The sequence below is a fragment of the Lycorma delicatula genome, chromosome 1 (assembly GCF_047948215.1).
Source record: "Lycorma delicatula isolate Av1 chromosome 1, ASM4794821v1, whole genome shotgun sequence".
Classification (NCBI taxonomy): Eukaryota; Metazoa; Arthropoda; class Insecta; order Hemiptera; family Fulgoridae; genus Lycorma; species Lycorma delicatula.
This window is the reverse complement of record NC_134455.1, coordinates 231,625,561-231,645,652: the sequence shown is the minus strand read 5'-3', so window position 1 is coordinate 231,645,652 and position 20,092 is coordinate 231,625,561. Positions and strand designations below refer to the sequence as shown.

Genomic DNA, 20,092 nt, shown 5'->3' with positions numbered 1-20,092 from the left:
AATTCTTCTTCCTTATAAGAATTGTGCTAACAGTTAGGAGAACAAGTGATTGGTCGGAGGATAAGCATAGATATTTTTCATGTCAGTCTTCGAAGAAGAAACTCCGAAACTGACATAAAAATCTAAAAAGTCAGGAAATTTTGTTGAATCTGAGGCCAATAAGTTTATTGTAATCTAGAGATAACGTTGAGTCAGATGTTACCGATTTTATTCTTTAAGGCTCTTTTAAAAGTAGTTATGAGTCGAGATTCTCGAAATAAATGTTTTGCATTTCAGTCGTCTCCTGAATTAAGGAACAACCTAGTGTGTTGAAGTACTCACAAAACATGTCATTTTACCGCAGGAAGAGGAGTACAATAAACTACTGATAGCCTTAGAGGCCCAAGCCACTCCATACATCAACTGAGGTTGTCTGAATGTGCTCGGTGCAGAATAGCGGGAGCTGATCATGCCTTAACCTATTTTCTATCAGAACCACAGTACCCCTCCCTATGAGGTCTACCATCTGAATGATTAGTCGTGTATGGCGAAAAACCTCAAATATTTGAATAGTTACAATCAGTAAAATATGTTTCGGAGACAAGGATAAAATATGATAGTCTGGTAAAGACCAACGTCAAGAGTTCTTCTCGTCGATATAGATTATTTACATTCGAGTTGAAGGAGTTTAAGTTCAATTTTTGTTTATTTCTTTCGATTTATTTAAATTGATTCTCTTTTTATTTGTTTTTCGTTCACATAATTTATTTCTTTGTATTAATTAATTTTGTTTCAATAATGGTATTATTACTCTTACGCGGCTGACCCATATCAGTTAGAGAGAATACCTCCACCAGACGAAGAGGGTTTCTCTCCTGTGGTGGGACGACGATCCACTAGAAAGGAGTCTTCTAGAGTTCAGGTAGAAGACGTCCTATCGGACAGCAGTGACAGGGATAGCTTGGTGAAAGCGGTGATGGAAGAAATTCGGCGCGCGGGACGGTTGTTGACTAAGCGCAAAAGGTGGAAGACGGGTGAGAAGATGACTCGGAGATAGCAGAGGGCGTCAGTCTGATTGTATCGACGAGCAGGCATGTCGAGGAGGACTTTCCGGTTCTTCCGGTCTGGTCGGACGACATCATGGATGGCGGCGGAAGCGTCCTTTGAAACCTTCGGGAAGCGAAGGCTCCGTGGTTCCCCACCGGCAGATGAGAAGAAAAAGACGAAAACAAGTTCCTGGAGTTCCTTAGATCTACATCTACGGGTGCGAGTTGATAGTGGTGTGACTGAACAACTGAGCAGGTTAACGCCAGAAAGGTAGAGGGTGCCACTACGGCTCTGACGGGAAGAGGCGGCCGGAGAGTCACCTCCTTAACGTCCCCTCGTTAAGGAGGGGGTCTTTAACGTTGTTGTTAAGGACGTGGACGTATTCATTATAACGGACGAGTTCCTAAAGAAACTTCATCAGGTTATAGGGGAGTCGGTCTCACTACATACCCTATCCATGCGGCCGGCATTTGGGGCGACGCAAGTGGTCACATTGGCAGTGCCACTCATCTTGGCAGACAAACTTCTTTCCGATGGCCGAATTTGAATTGGATGGATGGCCTGCCGGGTGATGAGGCGCACCTTCGATGATTTACGGTGCTGAAAGCCAGATCACAGGGTCAAATTCTGTCTTTGACCAGATTGATGCGGCCACTGATTTTCCTTCGGTGTTTCACATGAAAATTGCATTACCTGCCCCTGGAGACCGTAAATGTAAAGGGACTTTGCCCACGTCATGATTACTCTCCAGTTTGCACAACGAAGCTCTGGTGTCTGTAGGAGACATCCCCATCTGGGAGAGGTGGGGGGCTCCAGCGTCCACCACCAATAATCGGGTTGGGGGCTCCCTTTCAGACACCATTGGGATGGAATGTATGACCGTAGTCCCGGTTGGGGATCCCTTCGGAGGTACTCCATTAGAGGCAGAGCGTCAAGACCGGAGTCCCGGCGGGGGAATCCCTTGGGGCTCCCCCGCTAGAGGCATGACATGTAACACAAAACTGAGTCCCGGTTACCTGGGGTGGGGCCTAGCTCTCTACCCAGATAGTTTGAGGCGAAGGCATCCCTCGGAGCTGAGTCTATGCGTAATTGCAAATCCATTTGCACAGGGGTGGGAAGATTACAGATGAAAAAATAAATGTTCTTCTTGTCGGTTTATAATGACATTGATGTTCCATGTATCAATTTTCAAATACTTCTTCATTAACAGGTCATAGAAATCACTTTCATGAGTAGACCAATTAGGTCTCCAATTTGTTTTACTAAGAGTTCGATTTTATATGAAAGCTTTTGAAATTTATCTTAAGTGACAGAATTACTAAGGTTGTTATTCACTGATTCCTCAGCAAACGACCGGGAATTATTATTAGAACGAATATTCAATTGATTATAGGGATGAACATTTAAATTATCAGGTGTTCTCTGACATATTGAGGGGAAGTTAGTACAACCTACTTCAAAGGACCTGTAACTTGAGAGACTCTAGAAGGATTAAATTTTCTGTGCATAATTCATCATTTGTTTCGCCTTTCTTTCTGGAATTTTTAATGCACCCTACAGTCTTTATAGACTGAGGCTGATCCAAATGGCAAAATGCACAAGAAGCGGGAGTGCTTCTGTCTTTCTTTTAACAATCCGCGATTCTATGGCTACCCGCACATTTGACCCAGCAATATAGTCGCATGCAGTTGTTCTTGGTTTCCCCATATTGTTGGCAACGCATACATTCGATTACCGAAGGAAACATCCTAGACATTTCAAACCTAACACTAAACACTACAGGTGGCAGTCCTCCGTTACCCGATGGTGTTGACAATTCTTGTAAGCATAATTTTCAATTTCTTCCTTAATACCTTGTTTGGAATTGAGTTCTGTAGATTTTTTGAAACTACCCGACATACTTACTCTTTCAACGTTTTTCGTGAAGGTGTATCCTATAAACTTTTACTCCCGTAGTACCTAAATAATTCTTTTGTAAGCATCAATATCATTCGAAATTATTAGCAGCTGTTTATTATTAATTACTTGTACATTATAGATGGATTTAATCACAACTTTTTCTATCTACTCAGATTATTATGTCTTAGTTTTATTATGTCAGTAATACCACATAAAACTATTGACGAAGGTTTAATATCTTTCTTCTGTTTGATTTGTTCGCTAATTTCGTTTTAAAATAAAAGAGTAAATAATATTATCTGTATTATAATATCGAAAAAAGATTTAAATCAGCACTGTTTCTTATTTCACCACAGTTCATAAATATATATTAATAGCAGTCAGTAAGCAAGAGTTTATCTAGCACAACAGTTGACTGTTTACTTGCTAAATATTTAAATTTAATATTTTTAACTAAATAGTAATTTTAATATTTTATAAATTATTAAAAATAATTAGCTATACAAATTTTTTTAGTAAAATTTTATCTTATAAATACAGATTTAAGTTTCATTTATTTTTATAAATTTACTATTTATTAAATTTTTTTGCAGAATTTTTATTTAGAACGAGGAAATTTCCATTTAGTAGCAGTTTGAATTATAATAATGAAACAAATAACATTGTACAAAACTTTTCGAATGAAACTGAGGTGGACTAACTAAAGGATTCTGTTTTGCATTCCTTGTAATTTTCTCGACTTTACACTCGCGTAAAATTTAAACTATTGTAAAAATTATTCAAACTGTAAGTCTGATAAATCTTTCAACATTATTCCGGCTAAATTTAAGCGTTTTGAACTAAAAGTTTTTCAGATCTTGGTTTTCCAAGTTATGATAATTTAATTGGATTGATAGTTATAAAAATTAAAAAACTGGTACACTCATTTTCACAAACTGAGTAAGCTTTGTGTGTAGGTAATATAACAATTAAAAAGATACATTTTTTCCGATAAGTGGTTCACAATGTATCGTGTTATTGAAGTTAATTCGTAAACAACTTAATTAGTCAAGTTTTAATGACGTCATGATAATGAATTTTGTTTTTATTTTGTAAATGAAATGATTTCCGATTATTTTTAATAATGATTTTATCATTATTTTTAAATGCTTTTTTTTACAGATCATTAAGTCGTAAAGAAAGGTTGAAATTTTTAACTACAAAAATACGTTACAGGATTTAATTTAAATGTATTTGTTAACTTTTAATTTAAATAAATGAATTTAAACGGATTTTAAACATTACATTAAAAGGTAAATATTGCAAAAATATAGTCACTTCTAAGCAAAGTAAATATAACGGCAAATCTGTAAACTTTTAGTTTTACTTATTCTAAAATGTCGTTATAGTGTTATAACGAATAAAACTTTTTTCTACGCCTTCCAATGAAATATTGAGAAAGGTTTTTGTATTATTTGTTTATAGCCGCATCAACGATAAGAGTCATTAGCAACTTAACAATAAGCGCTCAAAAGTAATTAAGCAATAAAACCAAACACTGAATGTCAAAACAGAAACATAACGACAAGAATATTTTCATTCCGCACATTACTCCGTAAGAGGGATCTCACGTAAGCAAAACCGCTAAATTGTTAGCTATAAGTCATTTGATGTAACTCTTTTGATATATTTCTTCCGGTTGAGCAAACCCTTCACATCTGAACCCAATTTCAATTGACTACAATGAATATTGAGCAATCTAGAAGTAAGTAGTTTAGGACCATTTTACATTGTACGCCTCACAGTTCTGCTGAGGAAAGCTAAATTGATAGCGTGGGCTAGCTTTGTGTAGCCAATCCTCTAGGATGACTTAGTCTCTTCTGCTGTTTGGGATAAAGGTTTTCGAAGACGTTTTCCCGGGTGCCATGTAATACCATGGGAAGACTCAGCAGACAGAACTTACTCCACTACTTAGTGGAGTAAGTACTCACTTAGTTTGCACGGACTGCCTTCGTGAATTACTCTCTTCTGTTAATTGCAATCGGAGACGATTTGTTGCCACTCTTTTGGCAGATTCATCAGCTAGTTTGTTCCCTAGGATGCTGCAAAGCACGGGACCCATACGAATACCACTGTCTTGTTTACTCTTGAGAGGGTATCATAGATAATTTGAATTATGGATTCAGATCGTCTGTAATTCAATCTCTCAAGTACAATCCTAGGATTATTATCAGGAAGCTGTCGTCACTGCGTGTCTCAATATCTCTCAAGGCAGAGTAAAATGCGTTGGCCTCACAAAAAAACACAGAGGTGTAGGCACTAAGCTTATATATTACCAAGTTATCAGGATTACCAAATTGTTTGTATGCAAATACACCTATAAATGCAAGCATTTACTTTGCACATATTTATTGAAAATATTATTGTTTATAAAAAAAAATATTTCATTCTTTGTTATTGAAATATGTTCTTATTATAGCTAATCAACGAATGATTAATAAATAATAATGGTAGTAAATAAATTTAACAGAAAAATAAGGACGAAAAAAATGATTTAATAATTATTCCCTCAGTATTAAATTAGTATCTCACTCCTGGACTTGTAGTACAATTTTAACGTAAATAAAATAACATACGGTATAAATAAAAATTTTTATGTATAATAAAATATTAAAAATTTAACTAATAATATTATAAATAAATTTACATTACAAATTATTTTAATTTTTTATAAAATATTTTATGTATGTCGGCAAACAAATTGAATATGAATATATTATTTAAACAAAAATTAATAAAATATTTGTAAAACATTAAATTTGTTTTTCCCCCTTCCCTCAAAATTAAAAAAAAATGTATATATAATGAAGGAAAAATAAAAAATCAAATAAAGAATGGGTGTTGTGCATTTGTTCTCGTTTATTAACAGTTGCTTTTGTTATTTTCAACTTAACAAAATGTCTACCAGACTTAGGTCAAGATTATGTTATATCAACTAGTATCAAGTGTTAATACTAACTTAAAATTACTACTAACCTTCAAAATAATCTTATCTATCAAAATCGTCAAGTGTACGTAACCTGTACTTATTTATTTAACGATATACATTTCAATTATTTTAAAAATATTTATTAAGTAAGAAATATTTATTTATTAAATTATTGTTATTAACGATTATTAAGTGTTATAAACGATTACTAAAATTACTTAAAAGTTTAAGTAACTAAAAAATAAATGACCAAATAATAATGATTATTAAAACATGCAATCAAGTAATATTAAATTACATACATTTTTAAAAGTATATGAAAGTTTATTTCAATAATAACGTCTGATTTTTTGCATATTTTTTATTGTTGGTATTAAATTAATATTTATTGTAAAACGTTTTTAGAATCAGAAATTAATAATTATTAATAAATCAATATATTAAAAAAAAAAAAAAAAGGAAATGAAGTCGGATTCCAACCCATATGCCTTCCCCTTGTAAGAACCAAATAAATCATTAATTAAAATTTTATCTGGCTATAACTTTGGAACCAATGAAAATAAGTATATCTTTGAAAAGCTTTCAATGTGGGCTTATTACTGCAGTTAAGAAAAAGTCCAAAATCCAAATGTTTTAAATTTTTTGGAGCATTTTTGGTCAAGTCGATTGCAATCAGAAGGGGAGGTGCGCAATTAGTTTTTACAACAGTCTTAAAACCAAAATTTCAACATTCTACGGCTAATCATTTTTGAGATATGCTAGATACATACATACGTACCTAGAGACATCATTTTCGTGTAGTAAACATTACGATTCTATGAATCTCTATACACAGTGGGAAGTATATACGTCTAAATACACTAAATATTGAATTTTTCTTTATAAGATACTTTATATTTGATTAAGATTCAGCAGAATATCATTAACTTCTTATGCAAAAATTAAACAGGCATACGTTTACACAATTCTGGCTCTTTGGACTCTGCTTTGCTCATATGAAGGATGTAATACCTTTCAGTATTTTAATCTTCATTTACAAAGAAAGCTTTACCCGTTATTTCGAAGTTGGTGAAATATTATAGTTTATAAATATTGTAAATGTGTGATAATATATATACAATAATTAAATTGCACTATCAGCATAGCATTATTTTAGTTCCTTAAATAATAACTACACAAACTGAATTGAATTATTACAATAAATATAAAGAGAAGGATTATGAATTGAATTGCAGTTACTTGAAATAGTATAGTTCATACATAAATACAAATAATTCTACTTAAATTAAAAAATAAATAAAAATTAATTATTTAAAATAATAAAAACAAAATAGATTAAAAAATAATTTATATTAATTTTAGATAAAATATAGAGTACTGAAAAAAAAATCATATATGTATATAATCATATTTATACATATATATATATATATATATGTCTCTTTAATGAAACAACATACAAACGGATTTCAATCGGGCTGTATACGAAGAATAAAATGTTGCTTCGTGAAATTAGTTTTCAGAAACCTCATCATTGTCACCCGTGCTGGAAAATCTAGTCATTTCAATTACTAATTGTGTAACTTTTTTTTCAAGTCCTGCGTACTGAAAATTGATGTTAAAATGCTTAAAGGAGTTGAAACCAGAAAAAAAGGTTCAAACGGCACTAGATCTAAGCTGAAGATAAAACTTCCTAATCTGTTTCATACATTTATGAGGTAATTTTATTTTCGGTAATTTTCTTTCATCAATTTTTCTGAATCTAGTAGAGTTTTCATGTTTTGCAATGGCTTGAAACATCTCATGTAAAGACAGTAAGCTATTTTGCTTACTCTTTGCCAGGATTTGTGCTGAAATCCTAGAATTTGTTCATATTAAACTCTCACCACTATTTTTCAGCCGTAATTTTTCCCCGTAGATTGAAGTAAAAATTTCCTACTTTTGATTTAGAACGTAAAAGAAGACATTATAACTAAACATTTGTTAAAACAATAAGCGTATTATCTTCCGATAAAGTGTAAGTTATAGTATACGATTCCTACGAACCTAAACACAGAAAACAGGCTACTTAGTAAGAAATAAACATTAAAATTGTAGAATTAAAACAAATTAAAATAAATGGATTTTAATTTCACCACTGATTATTAAATATGTGTGCTATAATTCTGTAATGAGTTGAATAACGACGTAGAGCTGTTTCGTATGACTTGTATGGTCGTCATAGTAACATGTCTGAATCAATTCTGTCCGCATCGTTCGTCAATATTATCTTATACAATGAGGCCACGCCTAATGTTAAAACATTATGCTACTTCGAGTTAGGCCTTTTATTAACGATTGAATTCGTCAACATCAAATTACACCACCAAAAAACTGTTTACGGATGTGTATACATTTGTTAGAAGATAGAATCTTTTACTTTAAATATCTATATTACAAATATCTTCAACGTAAGTTACGATTAAAATAATATAATTAATACACTTGTCTACTTATTTGTATCAACCCTTTGGCTGGAAGGAGAAGTTCGTTTAAGTAGCGTGTGTTATGAAATGAACACTGAGTGTACTCTTCCAAGTAGTTAAAAATGTTCATCAAATATTGTAGTTGTTTCAATGAACTTTAATTTTAAAACCAAGTTATAATATCACTATTATTTAAATGAATATTCCTGTTGCTCACAAGTAATATTATTAAAATTTACTGAATATATGCATCTGTATTTACTAAAAAGATTATCCTGTTTACAACAATTCCATAAGAGGAGTAAAGTCATTTTTTCTTTCCATTTCCGCGCTTTAAAAAGATTTGTTGTTTGCTGGTATGCTCAAATGAAAGAAACAAATTCTGTAATTAAAAAATTCTGCTCGTTTCAACTCCTATTCACGATTATCCAGATTAACATAAAGAGTTACTGTACATACATTGGAGTAATGATTTATACATACACACACACACACACACACACACACACATATATATATATATATATAGATTAATTAATCCATATCCTTTCAAAAATTTAAAGGAAATAGTGATTAATTAATGAATTAGTGAAATGAGAAATAATAAGATTATTTATAGAATGAATGTGCTATTGGGGTCAAGTATTAAGACAGCCAACGGTATTAAGTAAAGACGGTAATAGTTCGTGAGAGAGAAAGAGAGTTGTTTTGATGGAGAAAGAAGAAATGGCAGAGACAATACTAATTGTACAGTAACAGATAACGATGTCGTATTCCCCGATCCCCAACCCCGTTTTCTTTCTAGCAACCATCACCTGGTATCCCGCTTAGCATTATCCATTCAACTCAAGTACGGTAGGCAGTGAAAGAGTAGAAGCGGTTATCGCCAAAGGGTAGAGAGACACGACTATAAAGAGGAAGTGAAACAGAGTTATGGTGATGTAAGTTCCCCAGGGATAATATGCAGCGATAATACTATATTCTCTCGCCACACTCTGCAAATACACACACACTCGGGATGGCGGATATAAATTTTATGCAATCTGATATAGTATAATGTACTGTTTTCCATTAGGTTATGGGTAGTCATATATACCACTATAAAAGAACATACCTAAAAATTATAACATTTATCCTCTAGAATTAACACCTGTTTTACCATACATAGGATAATCTACGAATTAATAATATAAATTAGATTTTAAATAAATTGACATATAAAATTAAACAAGAGGAAGAATAAAAATAATTATAAATAAACGGTATAGTTTTTTTTTTTAGTACATTTTATGTACTTTTAATTTACAATACTAATTAGTTAGTAATTAAATACATTTAATTTCCAACACGAAAAACTTGAAAACTAACCATAAATTAATAATACGACATATTGTAAAAACTACAAAGACTTTTTATTAAAATTACATGTCACTGATATAATTTACGCGTAATTTATAATTTAATGTCCATATGCTGTTTGAATCGTTATTAAGATTCCAAAGCAAAGTACAATCCAGAAGTACGGAATCGTATGCTAAGTTTTTCAAGTAAAATTGTCTCTTTAGTAGGCATACTGTAAACTAAATGGAAAGGGCTTAAATTAACAATCTGTAAATTATTTTATCATACTTTTAAAAATTTAAGTAAACCTGAAATATTAGTCCCCTTCAGTTATCTTTTACAACCCGATAATTTTCTTTAGCATGATAAAAATTATTATTATTTATGATGTTGGTTACTACTTCAGCTTTCTTGGCGTTAGTTTCCATTTATGTAATGGCTAATTTACGACTATCAAACAATCGATTATATCTTCCTCTACTTTCTACTTCCTCTTTCCTCTACTTTTAATAAAATTATTAAAAAATAAATATAATTGTGTGCTTATTGTTGTTATGTTTTTACAAAATTAATTTATTTAATGTTTATAAGGAAGTTTGATAATTCCTGACATTTGTAATACGCTCTTGTAATTGTAATTGCTAAAAGAAAAGTTATATTTATATTAGCAACCCCCGTTGCGGTTTCACCCGCAATATATGGTTACTTGCTTTTCCCGTTGCGGTCAGGAAATATTTAGCCGATCAAGGCTTGCTTCACTCGACCTTCCCAACTAGCCAAAATGTTCTGCCCCTTGGACCTCACTGGAATTAAATTAAATTCATGTTTGTGAGAATAATAATGATAAATCCTAATCAGTTTATTAAAAAAAAAATATCAGTGTATCGTTATTTGTTCAGCGCAACAGTTTGGTCAGTATAGGTCCCTAAACTTTGAGTGACCTAAGAAGATGGGTTTAAAGAGTCAGACTCCATCTTAAAAATGTTAGTTAAAACTGATTACCCATAATTCATACGGGTAAAAACATACTTTGCTCGGTTTTTAGCGTTACCCGACAAACACCACCAGGAGGTAACCGAACTTCGATTCTAATTTTTTTTTTTTAGTTTTAAAAAAAGTTTTTTAATTTAATTTTTTTTAATCAAGTAACAGGAGGCAGGTAGAGCCAGTCACGTCGCACATACAGTAACGGTGGTTGTGTTTGTTGAGCCGCCTCACCGTACAACCGTGGCATCCCAAAAAAAATCGAAATTAAAAAAAACCGAAAATGATTTTTACATATTCTATCTGAAGAGTATATGCAAGCCACAACCTAGTAAATATTTCGTTTCTAATAGTTGGAAATGGGGAAAATTTACAATCATTTTTCAATTTTTTTTTCTTTCTTCGCTTCTTTCAACGTCGAATTTCGAAAACTATAATCTTTTTTAGATATTTATATGAAAATTACACATACAAAAAATCAAGCTGATATGTTCATTTCTTACCGATTCATTAAAAACCTAGTCTGGTTTTAAACAAAATTCACATCCTATTTTAACCCTTTAAACTCGGAATTTAAGAAAAATCTAGAAATTAGTTTTTAGATATTCACCAAAAAAATAACACATACTTAAAATCAAACTGACATCTTCATCTGTTACCGAGAAATTAAAAAAAAAAAAAAAAAAAAAAAAAAAATAGTAAATTTCATTATTACTTCATTTTAATCCTTTAAACTCGAAATTTCAAGAAATCTTTCCTTAATATGCTCTTAAACCGTAAGAAGAAGATGTATACAAATTTTCTTTGTGTATCTTCAGTAATTTCGCTGAACGTTGATGAATCAGTCCGTCAGGATAAGTTGCTTTATGCGTGCAGATTTATGAAAAATAACTAGACATTTTCGACACTATATGGATCTGTTACATAATTTTTTCACAACAGTAAAAGTTTATATATAATTTTGTATTTATTTAGATCAAAGAGTCCAACTCCGCGTTTTAATATATTCACTATCAACGCCTTTTTTCATGCGAGGGAAGATTTTTACCCAATTACACACAAATAAATTTATTTTATATATATATTTATTTATTTATTTATTACCGTGTATATACTAAAAAAATCCACAAACATATTTCAAGGATTTTATTTGTAAACATAAAAAAGAATGATTTCTTTTATTATAATTCTTATGAAACATTTAGTTTTATTTTAGAATTTTGTTCTATCTCCCTCCCCTTCAAAAAGTAAAAGATGTTACGGCATCCTGCATTGGAGCTTGTATGTACTTCGGGTTTAATACAAAATAACTTTGAAAAGTACAAGTTGAAAGATCTACCAAAACATAATAATGAACAAAAAATATTTTTGTACGTGGCAATATTTTTCGGATGAAATTTGGATCACAAAATGTTATTTTCAGTGCCTATTATTAAATATTTCAGACCATATTATTAATATTTATATAAATATTTTGCACTTGTAATACAACAGACCCAAACAGATTTAAAAATGCTGATGGATAATGAATATGAGATATTTTCACTTATTTTCAAAAATAGGCAATATTTTCCGTTTACTTTCTGAAATATTTTTATTTCAGATTTTGCACATGTATTTTAATGCATTTTTTGGTTTTAAAACTACCATAAATCCTTACATAATCCTTCTTAAAAACTTATAATAAAACTTATAATATTTTCATGCAAGTAATAATTGATGAAGTTAGTCAATTGTTAAATTGTTATTAAACGAAACCTTATTAAAAATAAATAGCAGCAAAACATCATTACCTCCAGAAATATAAGGGAGGTGAGGCTGTTTGTAAAGCCATGCTTTTAAAGCAGCAACATCTTCCTCAACACCGCGAGGTGTCATTCCATACTTTTCGTAAACTTTACTTTTTCCTTCAGAGCTTCGTACTATAGCCACTATACCGTGCATCTGGAAAAAAATTCATTAAAATAAAAAGTAAATCATTGTTATTATAAAAGTAATATTTGTAATTAATTAAACATAAATTTAAGTAACATAAATTTTGCTTAATAATGTAATTTCAATAAACGACTTTATTGGTTTCTTTAACGTTTGTAATATTTTAAATAGTATTAGAAATTATGATGTTTCTGAAGAAAAAAGCTAATTATAGCATAGAAAGAAGACTCTCATAAGGAATGTTAAAGATGAAATCAAACAGAAAATTCTGTATGGGAAAAGTACACACAAAAACTATTTTTCTAATAAACTTTATAAGTAAATATTTTTAAAAATATCTTCGTAAAAATGAGTTTGTATTAAATTTTTACGTAAAAATAATAACTTTTTTTTCACGAAATATAACAACGAGTAAGTAGGCTTAAGAAACAAATAAGTTTTCTTTCCGCAATTATTCAGTTTTTTGGAACCAGTTTAACGCATTAAACATTAAAATCATCAGAAGTAAGAAGTACTATTGAATAAAGATATAGTATCTATGTTTTGAGAAAAACATAAAATTATTTTGGAGTAATCTATTCTACAGTCTTGGAGTGGATGCAAAATTATGTCGCACTAACGCATACATCACTAAAATAACTGGCTTCTCAGATTCGGGAATTTTTTTCGTATTGCAATAAAATTAGCTATGTTGATAAACGTGTACATTCACCTCATATTTACAAAACACGTAATAAATTACAAATTTGTTATTTTAAATTCTTAGTGAAGAAGTTTTAAATTAACATAAGACTTATTAATAATTACTTAAATTCTTTACTCAAACCATTTTTTTGAAATGAGATTAAATTTTGCATAAATTAAGTTACTTTTATAAGGGATATTTTGATTCCAAATTGAATTTTAATTTAGTGCTCTTAATGTGGTTGTCTAGTAGAAAGAATAAAACCAGTCGGTGAATGAGATCGTGGAATAAATAAAACCTTTTTCCATCAGTATTAAAATCCATAATCAAAACATTTGTTCCTTGAAGATATAAGATATTGTAAAATGCGTTCTGCGAAAATAAATTTGTTTCACGTTTGCTGTTTGGAGGCATGGATCTTCCAGTCAAAATCATAAACTACTTCGTATAAATATTGTTGGAGATTATACATGGAGTTCTTTTTCATGAAGTGGATCCTTAAGAGAGAAGAGACAAAAAAGAAGCTTGTCTTATCATGAGCTAGGTTGATGGTTTTAACACTTTACACTAAATATTAATGTAAGTCCCATCATTAGGTATCAAAAAATTACATTACCCGAATTTATGTGATGTTTATAGTAATATTCCGAAAAAAAAATTGATCAGTTTAGTATACGTCGATATATAACGAATGAGCAATGAAAAAAAAATTCAGTTACATTATTTGTAATAGAAATGTGACTGTTTCCTAGCTACGAAGAATAAGAATTGGTTAGGTAAGGCAACATTTTCTAGCCGAGCAAAGAACAGCAACTATTGTCATGCAATGTAGGAGAATGATAAACATTTTGTGGGTTAACATGTTACGAAATGAAATTTTTTTATTTGTTAAAAAAAAAACAGAAAACAGATGTCTGAGGCAAATCATCACAAGAAGTCTAACATGTTTAATAATCATGCAAAAATACTATTACGATTTTTCAAAATTTTTAAAAACTTGCTTTATACTTTTTGGTCATACTTTAATCAAATTATTATCATACATTGCACGAGTTTGATTAGTAGAATAATTTGGATTTCAAAAGATAACATCATTTTATATTGAAATTTATAATATATATATTATTATGTATAATAAATATATTATATATATAATATTTATATATTACAACCAGGAGCTGTGTGTATGGTACGGAGCCGAGTGAATCATACGGATCCTAGTGAATCGTCAGCAGCTGTGTCTCAACATAGTGCTCGCAAAACATCATCATCGCTCTCTCTCTATCTCTCTCTCTGACTCTCTCACTCTATCTCTCTCTATCTCTCTCTCTCTCTCTCTCTCTCTCTCTATATATATATATGAGTGATGACGAAATGTTGTCAAATTCGAAACCACAAAAACTCCCGTAACAGTTTCTGTCATTTTTTTTATTTCAAACGGTTATCGGATTTGTCACCTGCAACCCAAAAAGCCCGTACAGCCGTTTTTTAGATTTTGCAATTTTTTACACCCGCACATTTAATTTACCCCCGTATGAAGGGATGTTTGCAAAACTAATGGTGGAATATTGTATTGTCATCAAATAAATTTCATCAATCGGCCATGTCAGGAAATAGGTTAAATTAAGGATGCAAGATTTGAGGACAAACATGAAAAAAAAAACATTGTGAGTTAAAGAAAAACAAGTAATAAAACCTCCAACGGCAAACAAGAAAATAAGAATACACCGAAATTTATGACTAATGGAAGCATCTTCGTCTTTCAGCTGTTAGATTTTGAGTTTGAATTCCGGTCAGTTTAGGAATTTTTCGTACGCTACGAATATATCATATCATCATGTGGCTAAAAGTAATGCATAAATTTATAAATATGTTACTTAAATCATAGTTATATATATATATATATATATATATATATATATATATATACACGAGTAATATATATATATATATATATATATATATTTATATATATATATATATATATATATATATACACGAGTAATATATATTTTTCAATATGAATACTCTGGATAATAAAACAAATGTGCCAGCAATGAACTATTTGGATATAACATAGAAAAGCTGAAAAGAACAATATTACTAAATGCAAAATTAAAATGGAATAAACAATTAATCAATAAAAAAAAATTAATAATTTCTCCGAAAAATATATAATACTCGTATATATATATATATATATATGTATGTTTACATGCTCGTGTGTACATGCACGTGTACGTTTTTACGTTTAGTATTTACTAAGATATAAATATATAAAAATATTCAACGTAAATAACTATAATAATAACATGACATGATGATGAAATAAATTTTTTAAAGTAATAAATTAAAAAATCAGTTCAAAAGTTAACAAATATGATGGTAGTAGTAATCTAAATGAGTTAATTTAAATGTATTTGAGTATATTCGTATTATATATTCTAAAACAGGATGCAGGAGAAAATTTATGTTCATTTGTTTAATATTATTAAAGATTTATCAACTGTTTGATAATTCTTTAATAATATTATAAAATATTACTGTTTACTATTATTGTTCAAAAAACATTGCATTTTCAATATATAAATAATTTATAAATGTTTAAATATAAAAATAATAATATTGCCTTGTAAAATAAAAAAAAATATTACGGAATATTAATTAATATAATTGCATTATGTAATATAATTTTAAATAATAAAGCGATTGAAATTGTATATGTATCAAATATATTGTGAATAAAAGAAAGCTTCAAATAAAAATAGTGAAAAGATACTTAACACAGTCAAGAGATATAAAAAAAGTATCGTCTGTGTATCCAGACAAATATTCCTCTTTATCGGAGTAAGCAGCTAAGTGCTTTATAGTACATTTTGTTCGTAGTTTGTAATACTGTAATTAACACACTTTATTTACAATAATAAAAACTATTGCTGTAGTTTATTACTGAAATAATTATGGAAAAAATATTGCTCTTCGCGTTGATGAATTTTGATATGCGTAGGATTTATTGTTAATTCAGTTTCGTATTTAATGATAAATTAGTTAATTACGTATTATAGAATTTATACCATTTATCTGTTTCAATTGACGTGAACATTTATATAAAAGATAAAATCCTAAAAATTATTCTTTTTTCTGTACGATTGGATTAAAATATATTTAAAAAATTCTACGTGCATTATTTTACTGGTACAAAGCATATTCTATAGTATTCTTAAGTTTATATTTCTTACAGAAAATAAATTCATAGCAGGTTTCCCTGTAATGAATTTATTTTAGATACTTAAGCATTACAGTAAAGATTAATTAGCTTTCCATGTATATTTTCATTTTTTTTTTACTTTCGATTTTTGATTTACAGAAATTTGAAACTAGCCAGTATTAAAATGTTACTGCGTATATAGAAAATATAAAAACATCTGAACAAAATGGTTTCGTTTCTTGTCTTATTTTGACCAAAAGATATCGTGCAAAAATATGAAAGTACTCCATAAAAATAGAAAAATAACATAATTTTTAATTACGACCTTCATTTTAAACTGTTTGAAACGTGTTTAAAAAATTATCGTTCTTGTAATACCATATGCCATTATACCACGTCAATTCAAAAGAAGGCAAAGCTGGCGTGTTAATAAAATGGATGCCACCGTTCACGTAATCTCCTTTTGGGATCCTGTATCAATTTGGAAATGTATCTTTGTTGAAAGAGATGTATCTTCCTCAAAAATCTAACTATATTCTTCCCACCGACGGTAAAATAAGCTGGATAAATGATTTGAAAATTTCTATGGAGATCTTTGTGTGCTTGATAATCATAAAATACAGAATAGGAATTTATTCTTCTACATTTAAATTTATTTTAACGGTTTTAATAAATAATTTAATATGAACTTAAAAATCCATGTTTCTTTTTACTTTTGTTAACTACGTATTTCCCTAGTAAATCACAAAACATCTTAACTGAAAAGATTTCTATAAAAATCAGTTTGAACTTCGGTTTAATACATCAGGATAAAATACGTAAGGGTTACCGGCAATAAATGTACTCGAACTTAAGGATTTTGTTTTTATTTTTCGTTAAATAATTATAATATGAAAGGACTTAAGTAGAAAGTGTTTTATCATTACAAAGACTGCAACAATATTTCGTATCGTAGAGGTTTAACTTTTTTGTCGTTCAGCATTAGCGTTCATTACAGGATATGAACGCTAATACATTGATGGTGAAAAAAAAATCAGTTTTTTTTTTTTTTAGCAGTCAGTTTAATTTTTTTACAACCTCTTAAACTATACAAATCTAATTAAGAATATTTTAAATGTTTTAAAATCTAGCTGAAAAGCTGAATAAGAAACTTATTTGCTGTTAGTATACAAAACACTTTGTAAGTACACACCTTCTCGGCAGTTGTATCATTATAATAGCTGAAATGGTAACACTGAACGACAATAGGCAGGATGAGAACAGGTGAAAGAATGATTAAAAATTAATACTGTACATCTATAAATTATTACATTGCTGAGTGTTCGTGTTTAAGTTTGTTTTCAGTAACCCCTCGTAAACTCTCATGGTTGAATTAATCTAAGCCACAGCCACTTCAGTTTTGGAATTTTCGGTAATATAAAACATAAATCACAACGTCAAATTTTCTTTTAACGAAAATTTTGTTATGTACAGCATAACTTTATTCGGTGAGATATACTTATTTCACGTGACAAAAAATTATTTTTTTTTATGACAATAAAAAGTAATCAATTCTGTCTCAAACGTGCGAAGAAGCTCCTTTAAAATTCACGAATAAATAAATAAATAAATTTGCTTTGAATTTAAAAAAAATATTTTGTGCAATGTTACTAGAAATTTTTACAAAAATAAAAAAATCTATTCCCTCCAAAGTAAGATGCACAAAGCATCAGTTACAAAATAGTATAATTGTTCACAGGTTAACAAGATTCATATCCTTAGTTGTAAGTATACATATTTAAATAAGTTATATGATAAAAAAAAATTGCCCGCTTTTTATTTCAGGTTTTTGTCAGTAAGCATAGATATTTTCTATATTATTCATTCGGATATTTACTAATAAAGGTTATTTTTCCACTAGGTTTTCCATATAAAACCTTAACTGCAGAGAACTGTTTTAACTCTCACATTTATTGGTCATCGTTGTGGCTATTCTCATTCTGTGGAAATTATTTATACTAAGACTTTTTTTAAAATACTTTGTTGGATCTTTTCCAATTGGTTTATTCAAGGACTAATGAAATTAAACATTAGTATTCTTTGCAGAAGTTAAGCGCCACGGGCAAGTAGATCGTAATTAGGGTACGGCAATAATTGAAATAAGGTAACGAAAATGACAACAGAAAATCTGCGGTAAATGTAATGGTAAAGTAGTAAAGAAACGACAATGGAAGGAAGTAAGTCAAGGATTTTCCATATCTGGCCTGGCAAATAGTTTTGTTGACAAACAGAACGACTGATGAATTATCAATGATGTAGGCAGTAGAATCTAATCTTCTTAACTACAATTGACTGTATAATTCATATTTTCATATTCTGTTTCCATCTTGTAATTTGAATAGCTTTTGAAATTTGATTTACCGTATCTAATGCTTTTCAATCAAATACTTTTATTTCTAACGTCTTTTACAACATACATAGTTCATTCACCTCTTTTAATAAAACAAGTAGGCTATATTTAAAAAAATTAATAAATTTGTATATACGTTAGAAGCTTTTCATTGGGTCATGCAACAAATATAACACAAATGTCTCCTAACAAGTGATCTTTTTTTCTGAAGAGAATATTCTATGCTGACGTTTTATTACACACACACACACACACACACACACACACACACACACACACACACACACACACACACACACACACACACACACACACACACACACACACACACACACACACACACACACACACACACACACACACACACACACACACACACACACACAAATATTTCTAGCTTAGTGAAAAGTATTTTTAAATACTTAGATATTATTAGTAATATTATTATTAGATTTTTTAATTAAAAACTGGTGATAAGTATCATTTACAATAATTCTTGATAATCACACTTCGTTATTTGTTTGATGTAGTAAAAATCAAGGGAATTTATTGTTTATAATAAGTTGGGAATATTTATTAGATGATTATATACCTAGCGGCGGGGTCTTGTTTCTTCGAAAGTAACAGCTACGTACTTGTGTAATTTATCTGACATCACAATTCAAATTTTTTGTCAATGAAGAACTTTCAATTGTCAGATTTTGGGTTTTGCATACAAGTTGTTTGTTTACCGAAAGGTAAAACGGCAATGAAAGACCCCAACTTTTAGAGACTCTTGCGTTATCATTTAACAAAATGTCGTGATAATGACTGAGCTTCATAACGAACTCTCGTCTACCGCTACGCATTGATACGCATTGAGCGTGTTCAAGGTGATAAAAGGAAATATTTTCAGATGTTGGACAAGCAGCAGGAAATGTATTTATTGCTTCCAGTGATTGGTTTTTTAAAAATACGTTGTTTTTCAACACATGATTAACATATGAAGAATTAACTTGCATATTACAATTAACTGGGTCTTGTAGGCACAATGTAACATTGGAAGAGCGTGGGGATACATTACAAGTCTTTGACTTGGCACAAGGTAAATTTTACTTGTTTTCTTACCTGAAATCTATTCAAATTGGAAAGCGAAACAAGGGTACTGATGATATCAACTCCGATGAAATAAAATCGTTTACTAAGAATGATT

At 29.9% G+C, this 20,092-nt stretch overlaps 2 protein-coding genes across 2 annotated transcripts in view; one reads left to right on the top strand and one right to left on the bottom strand.

The window, feature by feature from the left end:
- The window catches only part of nAChRalpha1 (nicotinic acetylcholine receptor alpha1), a 671,059-nt gene that overhangs the window by 490,073 nt on the left and 160,894 nt on the right, over positions 1-20,092 (top strand). The window lies entirely within an intron of this gene.
- The window catches only part of LOC142329532 (retinol-binding protein pinta-like), a 210,776-nt gene that overhangs the window by 115,577 nt on the left and 75,107 nt on the right, over positions 1-20,092 (bottom strand). Inside the window, exon 2 of the mRNA XM_075374207.1 lies at positions 12,477-12,627. Coding sequence (XP_075230322.1) covers positions 12,477-12,627 — 151 coding nt within the window. The remainder of the gene's footprint in view (positions 1-12,476; positions 12,628-20,092) is intronic.